This window comes from Trachurus trachurus, assembly GCF_905171665.1.
Source record: "Trachurus trachurus genome assembly, chromosome: 13".
NCBI lineage: Eukaryota > Metazoa > Chordata > Actinopteri > Carangiformes > Carangidae > Trachurus > Trachurus trachurus.
Genome location: NC_139892.1, coordinates 8,688,094 through 8,711,093, shown reverse-complemented (window position 1 = coordinate 8,711,093; position 23,000 = coordinate 8,688,094). Strand labels below are relative to the sequence as shown.

Genomic DNA, 23,000 nt, shown 5'->3' with positions numbered 1-23,000 from the left:
AAATCTGAGCCACTGCAAGTACGTTTTTCATCTACTTGCGCAGGTGCAACAAGCAAATTTGTAGTTTTTTTTAACACTGGTGAAACATGGAAGGGGCGATAATTTTATTACATTCTTGTAAATAACTATATATATATATATACAGGTAATACTCAGAAAATTAGAATATCGTGAAAACGTTCATTCATTTAAGTAATTCAACTTAAAAGGTGAAATGAATATATTATTTAGACTCATAACAGGCATTGCAAGATATTTCAAGCTTTTATTTGTTAGAATTTTGATTATTATGGCTTACAGCTTATGAAAACCCCAAAATCAGAATCTCAAAAAATTTGAATATCGTGAAAAAGTTCAATGTTGTAGCTCAAATTGTCAGCCAATTAATCCAAAACACCTGCAAAGGGTTCCTGAGCCTTTAAAAGCTCTCTGTCTGGTTCAGTACAGTTCGCAATCATGGGGAAGTGAATGAACTTTTTCACGATATTCTAATTTTCTGAGTATTACCTGTATATTCCTGAAACATTTTGGTACATAACTATATGTTTTTCTTACATTGTTTTTATATCTCTTTTATATTTGCATATTCTTCTCATTTTTACAAATGCTCCTGTAACAACCAAAATCTCCCATGTGTGGGATTAATAAACAGTTTTATGACTCATAGATATATTGGTATCTGTCATTACAGGACTGAATGAAAAGAAAATGTGAATATTTGCTTTACAAGTCGATTTACAGTGTGCACCACTAAATTTTCTTTTAGTTATCAGTTAGGAGGCAACTGTGCTCCTGGTAAAAAAAAATGTTAGTCTGAAGGCAGAGAGACTCCATTCTCCCTGGAACAAGTCATTTAACCATCACAATTACTCCAAAGCTGTTCAATTAAAGTAAAAAAAATGTGCATAGTGCCTCTTTAAAACAGAAATAAATCCTCTGTTGTGACCATTTTGGACGCAGAGCTCTGTGATGCGTTACAGCAACAGGTGTTTCTGTAGTTTAACCTGCGCTGATTGATGCGAGTGACATCGTTTACATATCACATCATCCTTCAGTGTCCTCAGCGCCACAGGGGAGAACAACAAGTATCGTGATGATGGACACGGTACATTCATTCACGCACGTCGGCACCAGGAGAGCAAACTGCTAAATGAAAATCAATGAGGATGACTATATAACGTCTAATAGCGGTTTCGGCTGTAGAGCTGTAACAACAACAACAAGACGCCACCAAACCAATAACAAGTGCCACCGTCTCTGGGGCCGTAAACTGAACTTCACACCAGCAGCAGCAGCAGCAGCAGCAGCAGGATGCCTGGGTCCACCTGGCAGTGCCCGGCGCCAACTGCTGATTGGCTGGCGATGCAGCGAGAGAGAGAGAGCGAGCTGCAGAACAGTCTGTTCTGACCTGTCTCTGTGTTTGGCAAAACATCATAAACAATCTCTCTCTCTTTCTCTCTTTCACTCGCTCTCTGATTTTCCACTCTTCCTCCTCGCTGCCACCGAGTTGCTCCCATGAGGGAATAAAGTGACATGTTCACACGCACACTACTTTGTGTTTGTGTGTGCGTGTGAATGTTGATACAGAGGTATTTATTTCTCCTGACGATGAAGCAGCACAGACGGTGAAATCAGTCACCAGAGCCTGTTGAGTTAGTGTCCGGTGACGTGCACACACACACACACACACACACACGCAAACAAGTAAACAGTGAGATCGTCTTACTGAGAAATACTAATAAATATAGCCTATACGATCCGATGATGAACCCAGTTGCCTTGGTTGCGTTTTGTTATATCACACACACACACATACACAGCGTGCTGATAACAGCCAGAGAGCATGTGGACATAAAGCGCTGTCTCCTTATGTAACAGCTCTGCTCATCTTCACACGTCTCCGCGGGGAGGAATTTCTCTGCCAGGGAAGAAAAACGCAGCCGGAGCCGTAGAAACGTTACGTTACTACAACAAGCCAGCGTTACTGGTGTTTACATGACAGCAAACCCTCCCCTCCGGGCCCCCTCTCTGTGTGACCACATACTCCGTCACGGTGCCTTACACCTCTGAGTTTTTATCCTGTTAAGAAAATAGCACACATGATATCCTGAGAGATCTGCAGCCCAGGTTTTTTTTTTTTTTTTTCCCACCGAGGTGAAAAACCAACGTGAGGCTCTGAGATGAAGCCTCACGTGGAGACGCTGTGTTTGTCTTTGGACTGAAAAAAAAAAAAAAAAATCAATGAGGATAACATCACATCTCTGAAAGGAATCACAGACCGCTGAGGTGAATAAGTTAATTTTAACCGATGTGAACTGACGGCTGTGAGAAACCCGGCGAATCTGGTTGGACAAACAAGAATTAATGATTATCGCAGTTTAACTTGTAGATCATTTTTAGAGCCCAAACAGACATCTTTATCATTCACTGATTTTACGATACAATCATACATCTTTATAGAAACCACACTACGTTACGTTTTTAGCTACATTCTGTCGAAGAAAGTCATTATTTCAAGCCCATCAACCCATCAACCAGTCAATCATATCTATTACATCCGGTTTGCCTGTCCACCTGCTGGCTTATACCAACATCACTTGCCTTTTCTTTCAGTTTTTAGTATGTTTTTATTTGAACTTGTATTAGAAGTATTTTAAACTATGTATTTCACCCTGCACTTTCTTTCTTTCTCTACTCTTTGATATGTTTGCCTTTGTTACTGTTTTAGTGTATGTTATGTACTGTGTATGTATGGGATGTACAAGACAGCTGTTACAACTCCCTTGCCCAAGACAAATTCCCCCTTGAAAGACAAATAAAGGTCATTTGATTCTGATGATTGAAGCCAAATGTGATCAAGAAATGTGACTTTTTTGTCAACATAATGTATGACAACGTAAGATAACAGATTGCTGCAGGGAAGAGTTGATTGTTTTAAATGTGAATGAATATACTGTGACATTAATTTCAATGTCAACTGTCAACAACTCAAAACCCTAAAAACTATATTCAGTGTACTTTGGTAACAGAAAACAAAGCTGGAGCAATCACCAATCAGTGATCAATCGGTTACTGTATTAAAATCACTGGAGATTCAGTTTTTCCACCTTATTGTGCGCTCTCTATGGCATTTCTTATGTTTTTATGTGTATTTTTGTATGTGGTTGATGGGTCTGGCGGCATTGTGCCCAAGCCAAATTTCCCCCCAGGGGGACAATAAAGTATCTATCTATCTATCTATCTATCTATCTATCTATCTATCTATCTATCTATCTATCTATCTGTCTGTCTGTCTGTCTGTCTGTCTGTCTGTCTGTCTGTCTGTCTGTCTATCTATCTATCTATCTATCTTTTTTGTTTCCATTTATCAGACATGTGCGGGCGATAAATCTTTATCAATGTTGGCAGAAAAAGAAAAAGCTGACATCATGGAAGAAATATCACATTATGATGGGATACATGTCATCAAATATCAATTAATCAGTTGTTTCTGAATTGATTTTTCTTTTTAAAGAGGACGAGTAAATAGTAGATAGAAACCATTAACCTTACAACTGTGAGCCTGGTGCCCTCTCATAACTAATGACTCTCTGACACACACAACCACACACACAGATAGATGGAGCATGATTCCCTGGCGTGTGTGTGTGTGTGTGTGTGTGTGTGTGTGTGTGTGTGTGTGTGTGTGTGTGTGTGTGTGTGTGTGTGTGTGTGTGTGTGTGTGTGTGTGGTGGGCTGTAGAGATGATGAGCGAGAGCGGGCGGACAAGGACAGGACGGGAGGAGCAGGTGGATGATGATGATGATGATGATGACAACAACAAAACCAGAGCTCGTGCCAAGCGTCCAGGCCTCTGTGTATTCTAATGTGATTTCTCATTACATAACAGAATCTGGCACACAGCAGCTCGACAACACACACACACACACACACACACACACACACACACACACACACACACACACACACACACACACACACACACACACACACAAAAGACACACGTTAAAATATATAAATAAATGAATAAAAATGACAGCAGCAGCAGAAGCACGGCCGTAACAAAAGTCATTCCTCTTCTCCTTCTCCTGTCAGGAAGAATAAACAGCTGACAGGTCGGCTTTTAAATCTCACTTTATGTAATTTCAACCTCCATTTATCTACACAACGTGCGACGGCCTGAAGGCGAACTTAAGAATAAGAATACACATCAGAATATATTCTCTGTGTGTTGGTTTTTGCAGCAATGAGTCGTCTACTTACTAACTGGATGTGGGCAAATCACTTGTGTTTTCATTTGTGTGGTGAATGTCACAGATGAGATCAGTGCGGGAGGACTCGTCATCAGCATCGAACCTGCTGTTAAAGTCTCCTTTTACTTTCTGGCAGCTCGTCGTAGGGAATGTTAACTTAACGTCCTGTGTTTTCATCTACAGTATAGAAGCTTTTAAAGAAAAGTTGCAAGGGTGGTGGGTGGGAGGGGAGGTTACTGAGTCTCTATCTTCAACATCTGGAACTTGAAAACTGTGGAAAATGTGAAATAATTCAAACCAACAGAGAACACGAAAAGCAACTTTCAGCTAATAGCGTATTTGCCATAACTCATTTGTCTGGAGGTCATAATGCTTTAAAAGCCACTGGTTATTGTTGTACATGATGTACTCGGGTCATACGTCTGTGCCCATATGGAAACAGCCAGAGGCAACACACACACACACACGCATACACACATACAAAGGCCCCGTCACAGTGGGTTAGCTATATGTCTTTATTTATTTCCATTATGGGCCCATACGCGGTGGGAGACATAAGAGCAGTGTAGTAAGAGCAGCTGTAAAGTATGTGGGGGATTAAACGTCGGTTATGTAAGCGGTGACCTGCCAGTGCAGCCATGCAGGCCTACTGATCCTGGCACAGCGGAGCACAGCGGCTTAAGAGAGCGGCTTATACCTCTGCAAATGACTCACTGCTCCGTTCAACTCACATCATCCCAACACAGAAATGCAGAAGATCAACATCTCTGTGTAAAGACTAAAAATTAAATGATAAAAAAAATAAAAAATGAAAATAAATGTTGATTTCATTTGATTTGTGCCCCGTGAGGAGCGTCACTCTCCTGCAGAGATGCGACGTGACGACCATTGTTGCGTTCACGGACATCAGCGTGAAGTCAACGAGCCTTTAATTAATAATAAAGCCGGTGTGATAACGAAGCAGCTTTTATTCTTACTGTACTGCGACCCACCGCGGAGGATCTGGGTGACATCAGATAATGGATACCACACACGCTCACACACATACACTCACACACCAGTCGTCTCCTTATATATTATATAAGCTTCACTCCGTCAGCACCAGCCATTCACAAAGCGAGTTGTAACGTTACAGTAGCTAGTAGACTGAGGATGATGATATGAAATGAATATAAATTAAATTGCCTGGCGGTGGTGGGTGGTTCCTGTCTTGAACACACTCCGGTGGTGTTACTGTTACTGTTACGTTCACGGTCTCTTTCTTACCTTGGCTTGGTTTATCAGCAGCCCCACGAAAGTTGACACCAGCACCGAGCCGGACATGCTGCCTTTCCTCCGCATCTCCTGCTTCAGGAACGGGAAAGCTGCGGCCGGCGGCTCCTCGGGCACCGTCACCGTGTAGGACTGTCGCATGCTCGGCATGGTGAAGCCGTCTACCGGTGCGCGTCAATCAGATAGCAAAGCGTTGGTTTGGCTGTTTTTTTTTCTTGTATTTTTTTCCTCTGTGCGCCTCCGGTTGCAGGTCGACAGGTTTCACTCCGGCTCCCAAAAGCTCCGTGTCTGTTGTCATTCATTCATTCATTCATTCATTCATTCATATAACGGGACCGAGCTCGCCGACCAGACCACCACGAAAAGACAGAGACCTGTAGCTGTAGCTGTTTCCCCCCCAGTTAGAAGAGCTGATGCAGGTGAGACGGATCACGCGGACCTGTGATAAACCATAGTAATACGCAGGTTGTGAGCGCGCGGTCTGGTCTGGGAATGGAAATAAATGTTAAACTGCGCTCCCATTCCGTTTTACAGCACCGGAGCTCCGCCCCCTCCCCTCCGGTCAGCCTCCTCCTCCTCCTCCTCCTCCTCCTCCTCCTCCTCCTCCTCCAACGCACGTCAGCGACCGTCCGCCTCCGGGCTCGCGCTGCCTACGTCAGAGCTCATCCTCCTGCACGCTGCCGTGACAGTGTGAAGGTCTGTCAGTGCTGCTACAAGGAGAAAACTCACCCCATAATAATAATAATAATAGTAGTAATGATGACAGCAGCACATGAACCTACGGTGCACATAGGCCGAGCCCGGTCCTCACCTCCAGGCCACCGTAGTCTGAACCACAACGTCTATATTTAGGACGCGCGGTTTAAAAAAAAAAAGGCTCTGAGGTTCCGGTGATTCAACACAACGAGCTGCGGTTGGTTTACTACACTGTTTGACTCACAGTAAAAGGCTGAGGGGAAAGTTAAAGACAGTTTGTGGTGTCACGATCATCTGATGAAACATCAACAAAAGGATATTAATGAGCAGAGAATGAGATTTAAAGCCAGTTTTGATCAACTCCTGCTTGACTGATTAATAAAACTCAGGATATGTTGTGTGAACCAAGAAAAGTTTGTACAGCTTGAAACATCTTAGCAAACATTGTGATATCATATAATATACAGTATAACCCTTTAATATACAGGCTGCTACATGATAATGTCAAGAAATAACAAGTAATTGCATTGTAATGTCAAGAAATAGCCTAGAAATAACAGTCAATTTAATTAATATCATGTTTTTCATAAAAGCAAATGATTACACATGTTTGTCATGCTTTGAATTTTTTGGGAAAGGCCAGAATTTGCAATTGACCGTTACTTCTAGGCTATTTCTGATGCAATTTATAGTTATTTCTTGACATTATCACGTAAATTAAAGGGTAACCAATATCTCATCTATGCCAGAGGAGAGCAACAGTACATCAGTGTCACAACCTTTATACGTTAATATGAGCATTAGGATGTGCAGTTGTTTATTTACACATCCAGCAAACTACAGAGCAACGTCATTGTTGTTAATATTTTTACTTTTATACTTTTAGCTCTGTTTTGGTCTCCTCCGCCTAACTCCGGCTCCATGCTCCATCTTTGCTGTGTAACGGTGGGCAGATGGAGTAAAACTTTAAAGTTGTAGGCCAGAAAAAAACCCAAAACAACTTAAAGACCGGGTAAACCAAGAATAAATATGTGTTTTAAGTTTATAATACCACAGGAAAACATATCATTAACCACTCTGTCAAATTTGGAGGACTAAAAAAGTCGTTAAGTATATAAAATTCTGCATCAAAGTTGTCAATAAATGAGCAGTTTTCTCTGGTTCAGAACGGTGGGGGCGTGTCGCGATGTGGTCGTGCTGCAGGCAAAGAAACCACGCCCCATGGCAGGAGAGCTGGACTTCACTTGCTGAACATAGCTGATACACAACCTACACATGTACACGTCGTCATGAAATAAAGACGGGAAAGTGACCTCAAACACACTCCACTACACACCCCAGTCCTCAGCACCGACACAGCTGATAAACCTTCAGGAAATATTCTTACCTTCACTCTTGGTAACAGTCCCAGCAGCAGCAGTCATCCAGCTGCAACAGGTTATAATCCACCATGCTGCTCCCGTTTACATCTCGTTACCGGTCAGCGTGTTGCATCCATTTGCATTGTGTGAAAAAAATAAAGTTTTTAGCTAACGTTAGCTTAGCTTTAGCTTAGCTTTAGCTTCAAGTGTCGTGACAGGAGAAGCAGTAGCAGAGACGGTGAATTATCTCTGGACCTGGCACCGAGTCCAGACCCGGTCCAAACAGCCCGGCGCCCGGTGGGAGGAGACCGGGGGAAACAACACAGTGGAGCCGGGAGGCTACGGCTGCTACCGCGGCTAAAAACTTTTTTTTTCTTTCACACAATGCAAACGGAGGAAACGGGCAGACCGCGAGTAACGATCAAAACAGGAATAATATCGATCGGTGGATTAATAAACTGTTGGTGCTGGATGACTACTGATGCTGCTGCCTGTTTTAGACACCAGAGTGAAGGTAAGAAATGGTTTGATCAGCTGTGTGTCCGCTCGGACGTGTGGTGGACTGAGACCACGGCGGAGTTTTTTTCTTTTTACGGTGTTTTCCGTCCGTGATTGTACAGTATGGCTGGTCTGGTCTCCCGTGTGTGTGGATGAGTGGAGGCTGTTTGGTCGGACAGTGTGTTAATGAGGGAGACTCTGGTCAAAAGACAGTGTTGTTGTTGCTGCTGCTGCTGTGTGTGTGTGTGTAACGTTGCGAGGGGTGTGTGACCGGGGGAGTCAGCCTCTCTCCCTGCGGTGGCGGCTGTTTATCACGGTGTGAATACGTTAACGTTAGTGCTGTAAACTCGTTACATGAAGGAACAAGACAGTGGTGGTCTCCCCTGTGTGTGAACATGAGCTACGTTTAGTTAGCTGGCTGTTTCACGTGTTTCAGCTAGACTGAAGAGCAAGTGGGACAGAAAACCTCTGAAGTCAGTTGGCTGAATGTATTTATATGTAGAGCAGAGCAGGGGGCGGGTTTATGTAAGTATGGCCGCTTTACGTAAAGCGCGCCCATTCAAGCCCGCCCATTCAAAACCTGCACACAGAACAGTCTCTGAGGCCTAGCTCCTCAAGGAAATGATGAATGGGAAAAATACTTTTTACATGTTTTGAGGGACACATTTAAGGCCTAATTAATATGATAAGAAGAAAATTACTGAATTTGGTTTACCCGGTCTTTAAAAGCTGAACTGCAGCCATTTGATCTGTTGTTGAACATTAGGGGATAATAATGATGAATATTGGAAAGAACTTAACATAGACCCGCAGCATTAATCAGAATAACAGAGCTGAGCTGTGCAGCAGCAGCAGTGACGTGTTGACTGGCTTCACCTTCTCTGAGTTTCTATAAATACTTTTTGTTGATTGCTGGGGCTCGAATTGTAATTTTCATAAACATGCAGCAGGCGTTGCATCAGTGTTGTTTCAGCTCAGTCTGGTGATGATGCACAAAAGTGTGATTAAATGTGACCGAGCCAGGAGGACTTGGCGCGGCGGTGGTGGGGTGGGGTTAACGGCAGTTTTTTAGTAAATGAGGGCGATGTTTGAACGGCTCGGGCCGGCCCAGAATAGAGCAGCTGTTTGTCGTGAGAAAGAGTTGTTGAGGAAACATCGGGTGTGAGGAGGCCGCAGTTACACAAGGCTGTTGACTACAAGGACCCAGCGGACGGTTTGAGGCCGGACACATGAAGCTTGAACCAGGAAACGGATCAATAACAAGGAGGACAGACAGACTGTGCTGTTGACAGCTCACAGCCACAGACAGGACAGTTTGGTACAGGAAGTCACCAAAACACCAACAGGAAAAACACCTGTGAAGGTGAAGACAGCTCTGCTTCACAGTGGCACCATGCAAAGGTTTGAGCACATCTGGTCAAAATCTCTGTTAACGTGAACAGTTTATCATCCTTTTGCAGTATTTTAAAGCGATAATTCAACATTTTGGGAAATTCTCCTATCGCTATAATCCCTATGGTCTTAGAGGTAGGTTTGTTACCTTTAATTATCGGTGCAAGCTGTTTTTAGAGCCACGGGGCAGAGACGCAAGCTGTTCAGCTAACAAAAGGGAGGGGCGTGTTACAAGTTTCGTCTTTCCCTCGTCAAACTCATCAAATACACAATCCAAAAACTCCACAACGCTCTGGTGGACAAGTTGTGACCTGCACATTCACCACGCTATCAGATAATCATGAAGCAAATACTGTCTGGAAAGTAGTTCCCGGCTGTATTTCCCTCTAAAACAACTCTGTCTGGTAACGTTCTGTTATTATCTCATAGCGTGGTGAATGTGCAGGTCACAACTTGTCCACCAGAGCGTTTTGGAGTTGTTGGATTGTGTATTTGATGAGTTTGACGAGGGACAGGGGACCTGTACCGTTCACCTCCGTTGTGTTCACTAAGCAGCTCACGTCTCTGCCCCACTGATCTCAAAACAACATGCACCGATAATTAAAGGTGATGAACCTACTGCTATGACTATAGGGATTATGGCGATAGGAGGATCTGACAAAATGTTGAACTATCCCTTTAATCAATATCAGTGTATTATTTTTTGTTTCTTACCGTTTTAGAGTGAAAAAGGTAAACAAAGCAGCAGCCTGCGACAGAATGGGAGACCGCAGAGACTTTTAGATAATTTTGACCAAGGTATCAGACAATTACTATTTACAGGCTGTGATTCTGTCATTTTGAAAATGTAAAAGATGAAAAAAATATATTGTTTAAAATGTAAAGAGAATGTGTCATCTGTAACTTTATGTCTTTTGGAGAGCATTTCATCTTCCACTTGCTGAACTGTTTTCACATTAACAGACATCTTGACCAGGGGTGCCGAATCCTTTGCATGCGACTGAATGAACCACGGCTCTTTGTCTCCATTCAGATTCAGCTGCCCCACACACACACACACACACACACACACACACACACACACACACACACACACACACACACACACACACACACACACACACACACACACACACACACACACACACACATTTCCTGACTTACTGTATAACTGTGAGAGTTATAATTCACACTGTGCCCATTTTAGCTGAAGTGACGTCTGGAGTGACAGACGTGCATCATGTTCCCAGCAATAATCTCATGACCCGTGCTCGAGTCGAGTGTGTGTGTGTGTGTGTTTGTGTACACAACAAATAAGCGAGGAGTACATTCCATCAGCGGGCTCAACATGAAGTGTCTGTGTGTGTGTGAACGTCTAAATCCTCCAGGTGGAAAACTACACTGTGCAGCGGAGGAGAGGGAGGAGGAGGAGGCGCAGAGAGTCAATGTTTGTGTTCTGGTGTCTGATGCAAAGAGGTGAGAAGAAGAAGGAGAAGAAATGGGACAAAGCAGAGCGGTATCTAGGAGAAGTCGGAGCACAACTACCAAGGGATGTAGCTCTTCTATTCCCTCGGCTAAATCAGGCACATAGTCAGACACTTTGTTCACATGTTTAAAGGGATAGTTCAATATTTTTTATTTTATTCTCCTCTCACCATAATCCCTATAGTCGTAGCAGTTACAGGTTCATCACCTTTAATTATCGGTGCATGTTGTTTTGAGATCGGCGGGGCAGAGACATGAGCTGCTCAGTGAATACGATGGAGGTGAATAGTACAGCTATGAAATAATCATGTATCATTATGTAACATTACGACACATGAAGCAAATACTCAGAAGTACTTTCTCTTTTGAAATCAATCCGCCCAGCAGCCGTGTCTGGAAAGTAGTTCTGGCTGCAATTTACCTAAAACAACTCTGTCTCGTAACGTTCTGTTATTATCTCATAGCGTGGTGAATGTGCAGGTCACAACTTGTCCACCAGAGCGTTGTGGAGTTGTTGTGTTATTGTGTATTTGATGAGTTTGATGAGGGACAGGGGGACCTGTACCGTTCACCTCCATTGTGTTCACTGAGCAGCTCACGTCTCTGCCCCGCCAACCTCAAAACAACATGCACCGATAATTAAAGGTGATGAACCTACTGCCTTGACTATAGGGATTATGGTGAGAGGAGGATCTGACTAAATGTTTAACTATCCCTTTAAATGTAACCTGGGTAAAACATACCGCTTCGGAGCGAGGACAGAGAAAACAATTCACTGTGGCTGACGGGAGGAACTTGGGCTCGTCGTTATCTTACATTCCTACAAGGTACATAGCATTCTTCGGCTTGATAGCGCTAATGTTGTTGCCTGAATTGCCTCGTGCAGAGTGTGTGTGTGTGTGTGTGTGTGTGTGTGTGTGTGTGTGTGTGTGTGTGTGTGTGTGTGTGTGTGTGTGTGTGTGTGTGTGTGTGTGTGTGTGTTCGTTCGTTCGTTCAGGAGAGTGTGTGTGTGGGAGAGAGAGCTGCGGGACAGGATGAGGTGTTCAATGTCACTGCTCCAGAACAGGACGAAGTCTCCTGTACTGTTTCTGTGGAGCTGGATGTCAGATAAAGCCTCAGGTTGGCTACAAAATCATTACACAAGAAGAAAAAGGAGAAGAAAAAAAAACGACCAAGCTGTTATCAGGTCTGACTGACCTTTTTTTTTTTTTAGTCAATTAGACCGGGTGGTTTTCTGCTGACACCTAACACCTTCGACACCCCCAGAGTGCAGATTTAAAGTTGTGAAATTGTTTTTTCTACAGTGTATAGGCTATCTACAGATTTCCAACACCGTGCAAATATCAGAGGCCACAGAGGAAAGTGTCAATGCTTCAGGAATAATAAGAGCCACATTCATGTGATTTTATGCAGTCTAGACAGATTAACATAAACAGAAAGCATATTAAAGCTAAAGAAGGAAGTAATTCTTTGTTTTTAGTGTAAAAAAAATCCATAACCACATTTAATCTCATTGTAATTCAAGTGGGTTTAGAGCAAAGTAAGGCTACACAGTGTCCTTATAGGCTGTTGTATGCAGATGTGTGTGAACGACTTGTGTTGATGCGGGTGAAGCTTTTTCAGGGCAGGAGGGAACTTTCTGTACTGGTCAGGTAACACGGTTCATCCTGTACAAATGGTTCAGTAGATTTACCATTAAAGCAGGTGACCAATGGCTACGTCGAATGTTGCTATTAATTAGCCCTCTACTAATTGATTTAGATTACTAGTGTCTACCCCTGTTTTAATGACATTTCTTTGAACTAGTATTATCTTTTTGCTCTAAATTCTGGAAGAAAATGTACTATGATCTGAAAAATGTAAACAGGAAGTAATATATTGCTATGTAGCCAGTTCGTTAGCTGTAAAGTCTTTTTAGTTTATACTTGTTTACCTTTATGCAAACTGGCACCATTAAAATAGGCTGATTTAGTTGCTAGCAATGCGTATTGTAATGTCGCCATGCGTGTGTACAGACTCTCATCACTGAATGACTTTAACGCTGAAGGAAACAGATCTGGAGTTATTAACAGTGTTGTTATTTCCTGTGATTATTGATGCCTGACATCAGAGATGTGGTGTGAGAAGAAGAAGTCTCACTGCATTTAGAAATATCTGTTTTCATCTCTGTGTGTTGTTGAGACTCTGCCGTGACTCAGAGGACAGTCGTCAGTCGGGCGACACTGCTCCAGCTGCTCCAGCTGCTGACTGTATTGATAAGTGGGCCACATCATAAAAATAACTAATTCCCATTGTTTTTAGAGCAGTGGCTCACACCTGTCTCTTTAACCTCACACAGCATACAGCTCACACACACACACACACTGAAAAAATAATTATAACTCCAGTTAAATGTGGTGTAGGTTGCTTATGACAACTGAACAAAGTCTGGCTTGAACTAAGATTAAACGATTCTTTCTAAGGTCAAGACTGATCTTAAATAACACACACGTGACTGGGCTCAGTGTATATTCACTTCTAGTCTTCATCAACCCTCAGCCACAATAATGAGCTTTGGGTGGTGACCAAGAGTGGCCGAGATATATAAAAAAAAAAATCCTAAGCTGCTGGCTAGACTCGCTGTGCATAAAGTGGCTGAAGATTTATGCAATTTGAGAGAAACCTGGTGGAGTGATGCATCGGGTGAACGAGTGCATTTCTTTCTTTTTTTGTAGGTGGTTTCAGTGGCTGATAATCAGGTCGAACAGGCACGAATGACCAGACAGCACACGGTGATTTCCTCGCTGCTGTTTAAGGAGAGACAGAGAAACTGAAAATGAACATCTGGGCTGCTGCTGCTGCTGCGCACCCCGCTGCCTCCCTGACCCTGACCTAGAAAATATCTGGACCACGGACAGATGCTATATAACTGACTTTAAAGCAGCAGCGTTGCTCTTTGTGTTAAAAAAAGACTTGAAGGATTTTAAAGTAAACCCAATGATAAGGATTCGAGGACAATGGTGCAATATTGATTGTGGTCCATTGATACAATGGTACGGTCCTGTATCAATGGACACCAGCCTGCGTGTAAAGTGAAAATATCTGCCCTGATAGACCACACACACCACACACTGACCCTAAAACCCTCGCAGCCAAGGAAACCCATAATAACAGCTTACAGCTGCTAAAGTGCTGGCCCTTATTTGCCAAATAACAAAGTACAGCTCCAACTCATACAGACTGTTTTTTTTTTTTGTTTTTTTTTACAAACCATAAGCTGTCGGACCAAGGTGGCAAACTGAGAGCCAGACGGTCTAAAAATACTGTTGACTCAACAAAGGGTCTAGACACAAAGACTGAGCAGAATACATTCTGGCACAATCAAGGTAGTTTTCGGTCAAGCATGCCAACCTGCGCTGGATGTTTGTCTGCAGGAGTGAGAGGTTGTTACCGCCTTTAAATGTGAGGTGAGGTAACAGCCGACCTTGTTTGGACAAGAGTGAACAGGGTTCGAGTGAAGTTGTACAATACAGTGATTTGTAGCCGTCAGAGTTCACACAGTGAGACTAGACTTTACATAAAAATGTGTTATAATGTTACTGCTTGTGCTTGTGCACTGTTAGCAGCTGTGATATCTCAGCAATTATTATCACGACTGATAGGAATCCAGGCCAGAGCTAAAAAAAATATTATGTTGTAATAAACCACAGGTTAAGGACAGTGTGTGCACTTGGATTAATCTTTTTTTTTTTTTATGTGTGCACCAGATTTAGCAGGAAGCTACTTTCCATCTGTACTGTAGTCTTCACATAAAACATAAAACACAGACAACGTTGTATATACATGATACATTCCTGTCACAGAGACACGCAACACACAATATCCTATATTTTTTAAACAGTACTCCTAATAAACTGTGAATTATAGCAGCAGGTCTAGCCCAATAAAAACATAAAAATTGCACTAGTACAAGTATGATTATTAGAAAGGGACATTGGTTATAAAGTGCCTGTATCTCCAGGGCTCCAGACTAACTTTATTTACTAGGAGCACAGTGGCCCTTAACTTAAAATTTTAGGAGTGCAAGCTGAAAATTTGGGAGTGCACACTGTAAATCGACTTGGAAAGCAAATATTCACATTTTGTTTTCATTCATGGTCCTCACACACATTGACCTGCTGACACCTGTAATGACAGATAACAGATTCTTTGAGTCCATGTTTCATCAGTGTTAAAGGAGACATATTATGCCCCTTTTCCACAAATGTCTGTGACATGCTTCAGTCTAGAAAACGCCAAGGACCAAACATCACAGCTCTGTTCAGAACGGCTGGTTTCAGTGCCTGTCCCTTTAAATGCAAATGAACCACAGCTTGCCCCGCCACTTCTACCGCGAGCCTCAAAAAAGTGGTACTTCCATAATAAATCCCCTTAAAAAAAGAAAAAAAATACTGGTTTTACATGCACAAGTTGATAAACCCACTCAGGGGCAGACTTGAGCCTTGATATGAGTAACAACAGCAGCAATTAACACCAAAAAAAAAAAAGTAAAAGAAGGCGAGAAGCCGTATAAATAGAGGGTGACCCAGTTTATGCCAATACTAAAACTTGTTGTAGCTAGCCAACTCAAATAAATGCTAATTAACCACTGATGTAAAAGGCCTGGACATTGTCTGTCTATTGGCAGTAGACCCAACCCCAAATACTAATCTGAGCTTCCAGCAGTGCGTCAGTCAACAAGTTGTACCTAATTCGTTTATTGTATAAAGTGAGATTTCAATTCAATACTTAATGTTCTTTGTCATAATAACTCAGTTATCCATGGCAACGAGATGCTGTTGAAGCATTTTAAGTACTGGCATAGAAGCATTGAAGTGCAAAAGTGCCCCCCAATTTTCTAAAGTATGTACAGTGTGCTATCATAAAGCAGGTCTGGGAGCTGTGTGAATACTATATTTATAGCAAAACACCAAACAATCATTGCGTCACTGAGCTCGCAAACTAAAAGACGGAGATGCTGCGTCATTATCGGCGGTGAAGGAGCAAATATAACATTTTTCAGGTTTCTCTTCTCATATGAGACGCCAGCGGCTGAAGCCCGGTCAGTCTCATGCTGCAGGTGAGTGATTTAAATGTTACATCATATGTTTATCACATGTGCCGGTCAGATTTGAATATTATGCATGAGGAAGAGGAGAAAAAACAACAAGGCTGATGCTGCTGCTGATGATGATGATGACAGTCATGCTAACCAGCCTGCCTTACTCATAAACATGGCAACAAGACGGAGCGGACCATGAGGCACCGGCAGCTGCTATTTCTGTGCCGTCAGCTTCTGAGAAACTATCAGGATTGGGTTCAACCCGACTTTGCCAGCGCTATTTCAAGACACATTTCAACACTGGCATAGTTTGAAACATTTCGTATTAAAAACAAGAGGAGAGTGAGAATGAATTGATGTTGTTGTAGTCGTTCTGTTAAGACTGGAGTCAAAACATTCACTGGGAGACTGAGGGGAAAAACCCGCACATTAATCTCTGGTTACTAGATAAAGTGGGAGAGTACCTGCTGTAAATCTGCTGCGCTGGGTTCGATAAAAGTTTGGAAGGAGAATAAAGAAGTGGTTATCTTCGGTGGAAAACAGAGGGGAGCTGATCAATGTGGGGTTAGAGGGATACAGAGTTGTTTATAGACTAAACATGACCAGTGACCAGACGGCTGGACTTAAGGTTGAGCAATAAAACCTGTCACTGCTCGTGGGGAGTTCAATGCACAAACTTGTGGAGAGCACATTAGTTTTTTAGCTGTAAATGTTTTTGGATCAATGTGTTGACTTTAACGTCTGTGACACAATATAAAAGGGAAATAATGTAAACGCTGCTCACTCTGGATGTGTCACAATGACCGCTTCCTCACAGTTCACACTCACACCAACGAAACAGGAAGTGACACCCACTGTAATAAAGTCAAATTATTGAACTGGGCCTTGAGAATACTAAAGTTACTGTTATCAATTACAATCAGTGTGTTTAAGACTGTTAGTTTTATTTCTAAAGCCTGGAAAAAGGAGACAGGAAATTTGTTTAATTAATTTCTGATGATTTCCCTTGAACCCTGGCATTGTTTTCCTTTTCTTTTTTCGGATAATGGTTTTGAACCCCAGTTTGTTTTCTTATTTCTTTGATGTGTTGATGATGTGCTCTGGTCCCAGTTTGTTTTCTTGGTGTCTTGTAAGCCCATGCTGGGTGGGCATACAGAAGTACTGTATGACACAATAATAAAAGTAATTCATTCAATCATTCATTCATTCACTCACTCAACATTCATACAACATAGTAATTGCAAATTGGATTCTATACATCTGGAAAACAACAACCCTAAATTCAAAATGTGATAAATACATCTTTATCTTATTATCAGATCACAGAGAAACAGTTTTTACAACCAATAAACTGTCCTTTTATAAGAAAAACAATAAAATTATCTTGTGCCATCTTGTCACTTGTGAATAATTAATCTCTATGTGTGTTAGTAAACTAAATCTCTTTGGGTTTTGGACTGTGTTTCAGACTAAACAGGACATTTTAAAGTGTAAAAAGAAACGTGTGTAATTATTTTCTGGCATCATGTGGACAGTGTTAAAATAAGTAGATAAGTAGATTAATCAATAATAATGCCCCTAATAATAAGACTCTCTATGCACCGAGGCATTAAAATATGGACTGGTTTAAAGAATTACCTACTGGCACACAACACCAGTCCCTCTATAAATAGACCATGGTTCAGTTTTCACTCTTTTTGTCCCATTTTATTCATTTAGCTTCAGTGGCTATAGCTGCTGTTTTACTTATTGTTTCTGGAGCTGTATCAAAGGTTTTTACTTCTGTTTGTTTTTGTTGTTAATTTCTTGTTACCTTTGTTGTGAAGATTATTATTTTTGAACCACACATCATATGTTTATGTTTAACAGTGTGGCTGATAGAGAGAGATCCACATGAGCAAAATAAGGATAAATCTGAGTTCATGCTACAGTGTTGGACTCTTCAGCTTGCAGGGTCTCTGCGGGTTTCACCAGCTCAAATTTAAGACTTTTTAAGACCATTATGGATTAAATTTAAGACCTATATAAGTTGCGTGTTAGGCTTGTTTGTAGTTGAAAATACATTCAATAAAGCACAATGAAGTGTCGCAGGAGCATTTTATTGAGCATTTGCGGTAGCGAGGGCTCTACGATAACAGTTTTCCCAAGGAGCACGCCTAAAGTAAACTATTTTGGGGCACAAAAAGAAATTGGGGAGCGAAATTAAAAATGTTTATTTATTTAATTCACTGTGGCAACCAACAGGCAGATGGCTTTAAGCCTTGAATAATGTTAAGGGTCAAACGTGACCCATTTTTACATTGGAGATGCGCAAATTTTAGACTTTTTTAGACTTTTTAAGACCCCATGGATACCCTGGCTTCCCTACTGTTACCCTCATCAGCTTGAGTGTGTCAGGAAAACAAAGCAGAGCTACAACATGAGACGTGACATGAGGAGGGTTCACCATGTGGTCAGTGTTGAGCTGTTGCGGTGATGACGCTCGTCACGGGAGGAGATCAGTCGTAATGTTTTCCCCTCAAAATGTGTCAGACCTCAGACACACCCACAGCTCACACACACACACTCATCGGATCACTGTCACACACACACACACACACACACTGTCAGGATCTCTAATGTGTGGCACAACTTACACACACGCACACATCTTTAACTTAGCCTCACTATCGCTCAAAAAACCCAACAATACACTTGATTACTGTTCGGATTAATGGTTCTTTAGACTGAGAAATATTTTTTAAAATATAATAAAAAATGCAAAATGCAAGACGGAGAGGTACAGGAGGTCTTTTCTGCCAAGTTGCGGCCATAAGGCTTTTTAACGATCAGTAGTGTGCAATAATTTGTTCTTATCCCCCGTTGTGCGATCATTTAAGTCTGTTTTATTTAATGGTTGTTGTTTTTTTGTGAGACTGTGACACTACAATCTCCTTTATTATGGATTGATTTAAGTATCTTGATCTTAAATAATGAGACATAATGTTTAGTAAGTTGAGAAGCGTGACAGCGGCCTCACGTCTGTATGTTAAACATGTAGCCGGAGCCGGTTTAGCATAAAGACTGGAAACAGCTCAGTCTGCCTGCCAACTGCTCCCCGTCTACAAATAGTCTCTCTGCCGTGTTAGTTACCCAGCCTGAAATGATGCCGACGAATGCTCGATTACAAAAACAACACGGCATTTTTACGTCAATCAATGATGAGATTTTTTTTTTTTTTTTAAATAAATAAGATATCACACGTTCCTCCTCTGATTCATAACAACAAGATACACGTTCTCAGTTTCGCTGGTACAAACCTGATCAGGATCTGGCCTCAGCAGATGTCTGCAAATGTCAGACGCAGCACACCTTTCAAACAAAACATGTTCCTGTGAACAGGACATGACTGAGTTGCTGGAAGACTTGTATTTTTCTTCTCCTCTTCTGCTACAGTAAACTGAATTTACCATTTTCTACAAAAGTCGCTCAGTTTGTCTTCAACAGTTTCTGCTCGGCACATTAGCCCTGAGGACCGGGTCTAACATTCCTCCTGTGCTATACATTAATATTATATTCTGCTATCATTGAGCTAATATTTTCACCTACATCTGACCTAATTATTGATAACAAATACTAATTATTTTTTTTAAAGATTTTAAACCTTTGAATGCCAGGTTTTTGTCAGGATGCACTCACACCGCTAAGCTACAAAAAGCTAAAATACAGTTTTCATAAAGTAGCTCTAAAAAACGATGACACATTGATATTATTTCCAACATTTCTTAGGCTTAATTTTTAAACCAACGTCTGTCCTAATCATACACATCAAATGTTCACTGATTTTTGAAGGTTTTAACCCTTTGAATGCCAGGTTTTTCAGATAAAACACTCAGGGTTAAAGCTTATAGGGGAGAGGGAGGGGGATATTGTGACAGCAGCACTAGTACTCTGAAGCTGTTTAATGGGCTTTATGCACAGCTCCACTACTTCCTGAAATAAGCCAGCTCCTTTATTTCCTGTCTTACATTATTGGACCAACTGATTAATCCAGGTGTGTCTGACCATTGTTGTGAGGTCTTCAGACACACCTGGATTAATCAGTTGGTCCAATAATGTAAGACACAAATGTAGTATAGTTATATACTTATAGTATAGTTAAGCTAAAAATCCTGTATAGTTCCTCTTTAATGGAAGTGAGATAAAAAAAAATTTAAAAGACTGCAGTTTGAATGTGTCTCAATGGGGTTGAACAGTATGAGTGTAACACTAGACTTACAGTAGGAACTGAGCGGGAATTAAACAAGATCAAATCTTGCCAAAATTCATGCCATAGGTATGCATGAACACAGCCAAAATTATCAAAAACCAAAATGAAAAAGGCGCGGAAAATGTGCACAACCGTCCCTAAGCATTATTAATGTGGAAACACAGCACAATCTCAAACTGCGGAGCTTCTCTGAGGTTTATTTCAGCCTCAGTGTTCGGGGCTGTATGAGCGCAGACGCCCAGCCCTGGGGGGTTGGAGGGGAGGGAAGGTGATTAAATGTGCCTGGACTAACGGAGGCCTGGGGTTAATTAACAGAACAAACGGGCCAGCTGGTGACATCCAGCCACGGACTCACTCCGCGTCCGTGCCTGATGGATAAGTGTTGATTACGTGATGGGTTGAAACTTGTCTGTTCCACCGCAGGAAGCCACGATCAGCTGCGTTCAGTGACACATCCGCTCGTAGGTCTGTGATTATGTGGAGCATTAACAGCCCCCTCCGCCCCCCATACCCCCCCCCCCCCCCTCCCCCTGAGGCATCACATGTGTAACGTACACATTCAAATGAATCCTTCTGGCAATAAACAAGGAATGCCTTTTTATCTTAGAGTTCTGATTTGTAGTTTTCTAGCACAACACGTGCTTTGTTATTCGCTCGGTCATCCAGCGGTCTTGTGGCAGAGCCGGGGAGTTTGTGTAAATGTGCAGCTCGTGTTGTTGGGTCACATTAATCCGTTTGTGTACGGGCTAAACGGGAGCACCTGACTAATGAGAAAACGTACGGCCGACACAAGACCGGTTCATCTATAGTGTCAGACCGCCGGTGCACTCCATATGTTGGAGTCAGCTGACTGAGTAACAGCGAGAGGTGACCATGACAGTGATGACATCATCGAACGCTAAAACTGACTGATGAACAGAGTCAGACTGAGATAATTTTCACAATTATTACGTTACGAGTCATTTCTGCATTTTCAATGAGAAAATATAAAAACGATGATGATGTGAGTCTTGTTGGGGTTTGTGCCAAATATACATGTTCCTTTACGTCTGGAGAACATGATCCATGTCTCTGTAGCAGCGTTTATAGTGTGTATTTAAAAAAAAAAAGACCTCCTATTAGGCAATTATTGGAAATATCCCTATTTTAATTAAATATCTATTTGTTGTTCCACCCTATAATAAAGTAGTAAAGTCAAACGTACACTAATGCATCTACAGGGTGTTTCTCAGCCAACGCAGCCACAGTGAACTCACACAGCTGATTTGAATTCATTTGCCTGATTAGACCTCGCCAGGACCGTGTGTGTGTGTGTGTGTGTGTGTGTATGTAAACTCATTAGTACAGTGTGTGGTGACCTCATGTAACTCTCCGTATATCTTTGGTGCTGTTGTTTAGGGCTGTAATCAGCAATTATTTTTTTCTTATCACTAAATTATTTCTCATTTTCTTCTTCCTGTTCGCCTGGTGAATTTGTGTCGTCTATCAAATGTCATAAAATAATTAAAGAGTGAGCGGTGATTCCTTTAATGTCTCATTTATGTGACAAATAAAAGTAAAACTCAAAAATATCCACTATGACATGTCAATGAACTCATTGGAAAAATATTGCTGATGAATTTTCTCTCAATTTAGTTTCAGTTGTAAGTAATGCTGTTGTTCGTCATTCATCATGTTGCTGTTTTATGGGGTTACATCACTAGTCTATCTATAAATACACTACCACACACACTGTTTATGTTGAATATAAACACACCTGTTCTTTTGTAAAGGGAACAGGTTTTACTTTTAATTTAATAGCCAAGCAGAAAAATCTATGAATATAACAATGTATGTGTGTATGTTTGATCCCATGTATCGATGGTAGTTGTATGTGGAGTGTATAAGGCACTTTATACTCATGCTTGGTGGTTATTGTGACTACTGTTGTTATTTATTATGCCCATGTATGGTTGTATTTTATTGATTGTCTCTGCCTGACATGGATTGGTTTGTCTGCCTTTTTTTCCCTTTTTCTTTCTTCTGTCTTTTGTCTTTTAATGAAAACTGAGTATTCTGCTAAACTGAATTGCCCCTCTGGGATAAATAAAATCGTCTGAAGTCTGAACGTTTCAAAATTATATAAAAAACGACCTGAAATAAGCAGAAAAGCCTCTTCAAGCTAAAATTAACCACACACTCTCTCCCTGACTCCCCCCTGCCTCCTCCCCCCGTGGTAACAGGTTATATGGACTAATCCAGAGGGGAACTGGGTCACTTGTGTTTTCTGACCTGCATGGACGCAGCTCGGTTCATTAAAACTAACCTGAGAGATGAGACCGGTGACCTGCAGCCCCGGCTCGCCACGGCCCCGCGGCTCCTTCACACAGGTGTCACCTGACTAATTACTGGGTCGGGGGGGTCAGGTGTCCACACGAGGAGCTAATTTGTTGAAAAGAAGCGTGTAAACTACTAATATACACAGAAAAAATGGGCTCCAGTCTGGATTTGATAGGATGGCGGTTTCTAATTGTGTTTGGAAAAAACAATACAATCATTTCACTGAAGAGCTCCGTCTGATAGAGAGAGTGTTACTGAGTGTGACACACCTGGTGCATGATTGTACAACAGGACTTCAAACGCACAGAGGAATTAATTTGAGCAACAGCGCCCCCGTTTGGTAGGAAACGGTTCTCTCAGAGGGAACAGAGCTGTGTGAGCTGTGCAATTACACG

General features: G+C 41.8%; 1 protein-coding gene across 7 annotated transcripts in view; it reads right to left on the bottom strand.

The window, feature by feature from the left end:
• Positions 1-23,000, bottom strand: part of usp2a (ubiquitin specific peptidase 2a) — a 63,939-nt gene that overhangs the window by 21,924 nt on the left and 19,015 nt on the right. For 2 of the 7 annotated variants that reach the window (XM_083985435.1, XM_083985436.1), the window contains exon 1: positions 5,520-6,004. The exons of the other annotated variants lie outside the window; for them this stretch is intronic. In XM_083985435.1, the coding sequence (XP_083841561.1) occupies positions 5,520-5,675 (156 nt within the window). In that variant the 5' untranslated portion in view covers positions 5,676-6,004. Of the gene's footprint in view, positions 1-5,519; positions 6,005-23,000 lie in introns of those variants that run through there. 7 annotated transcript variants of the gene reach the window in all.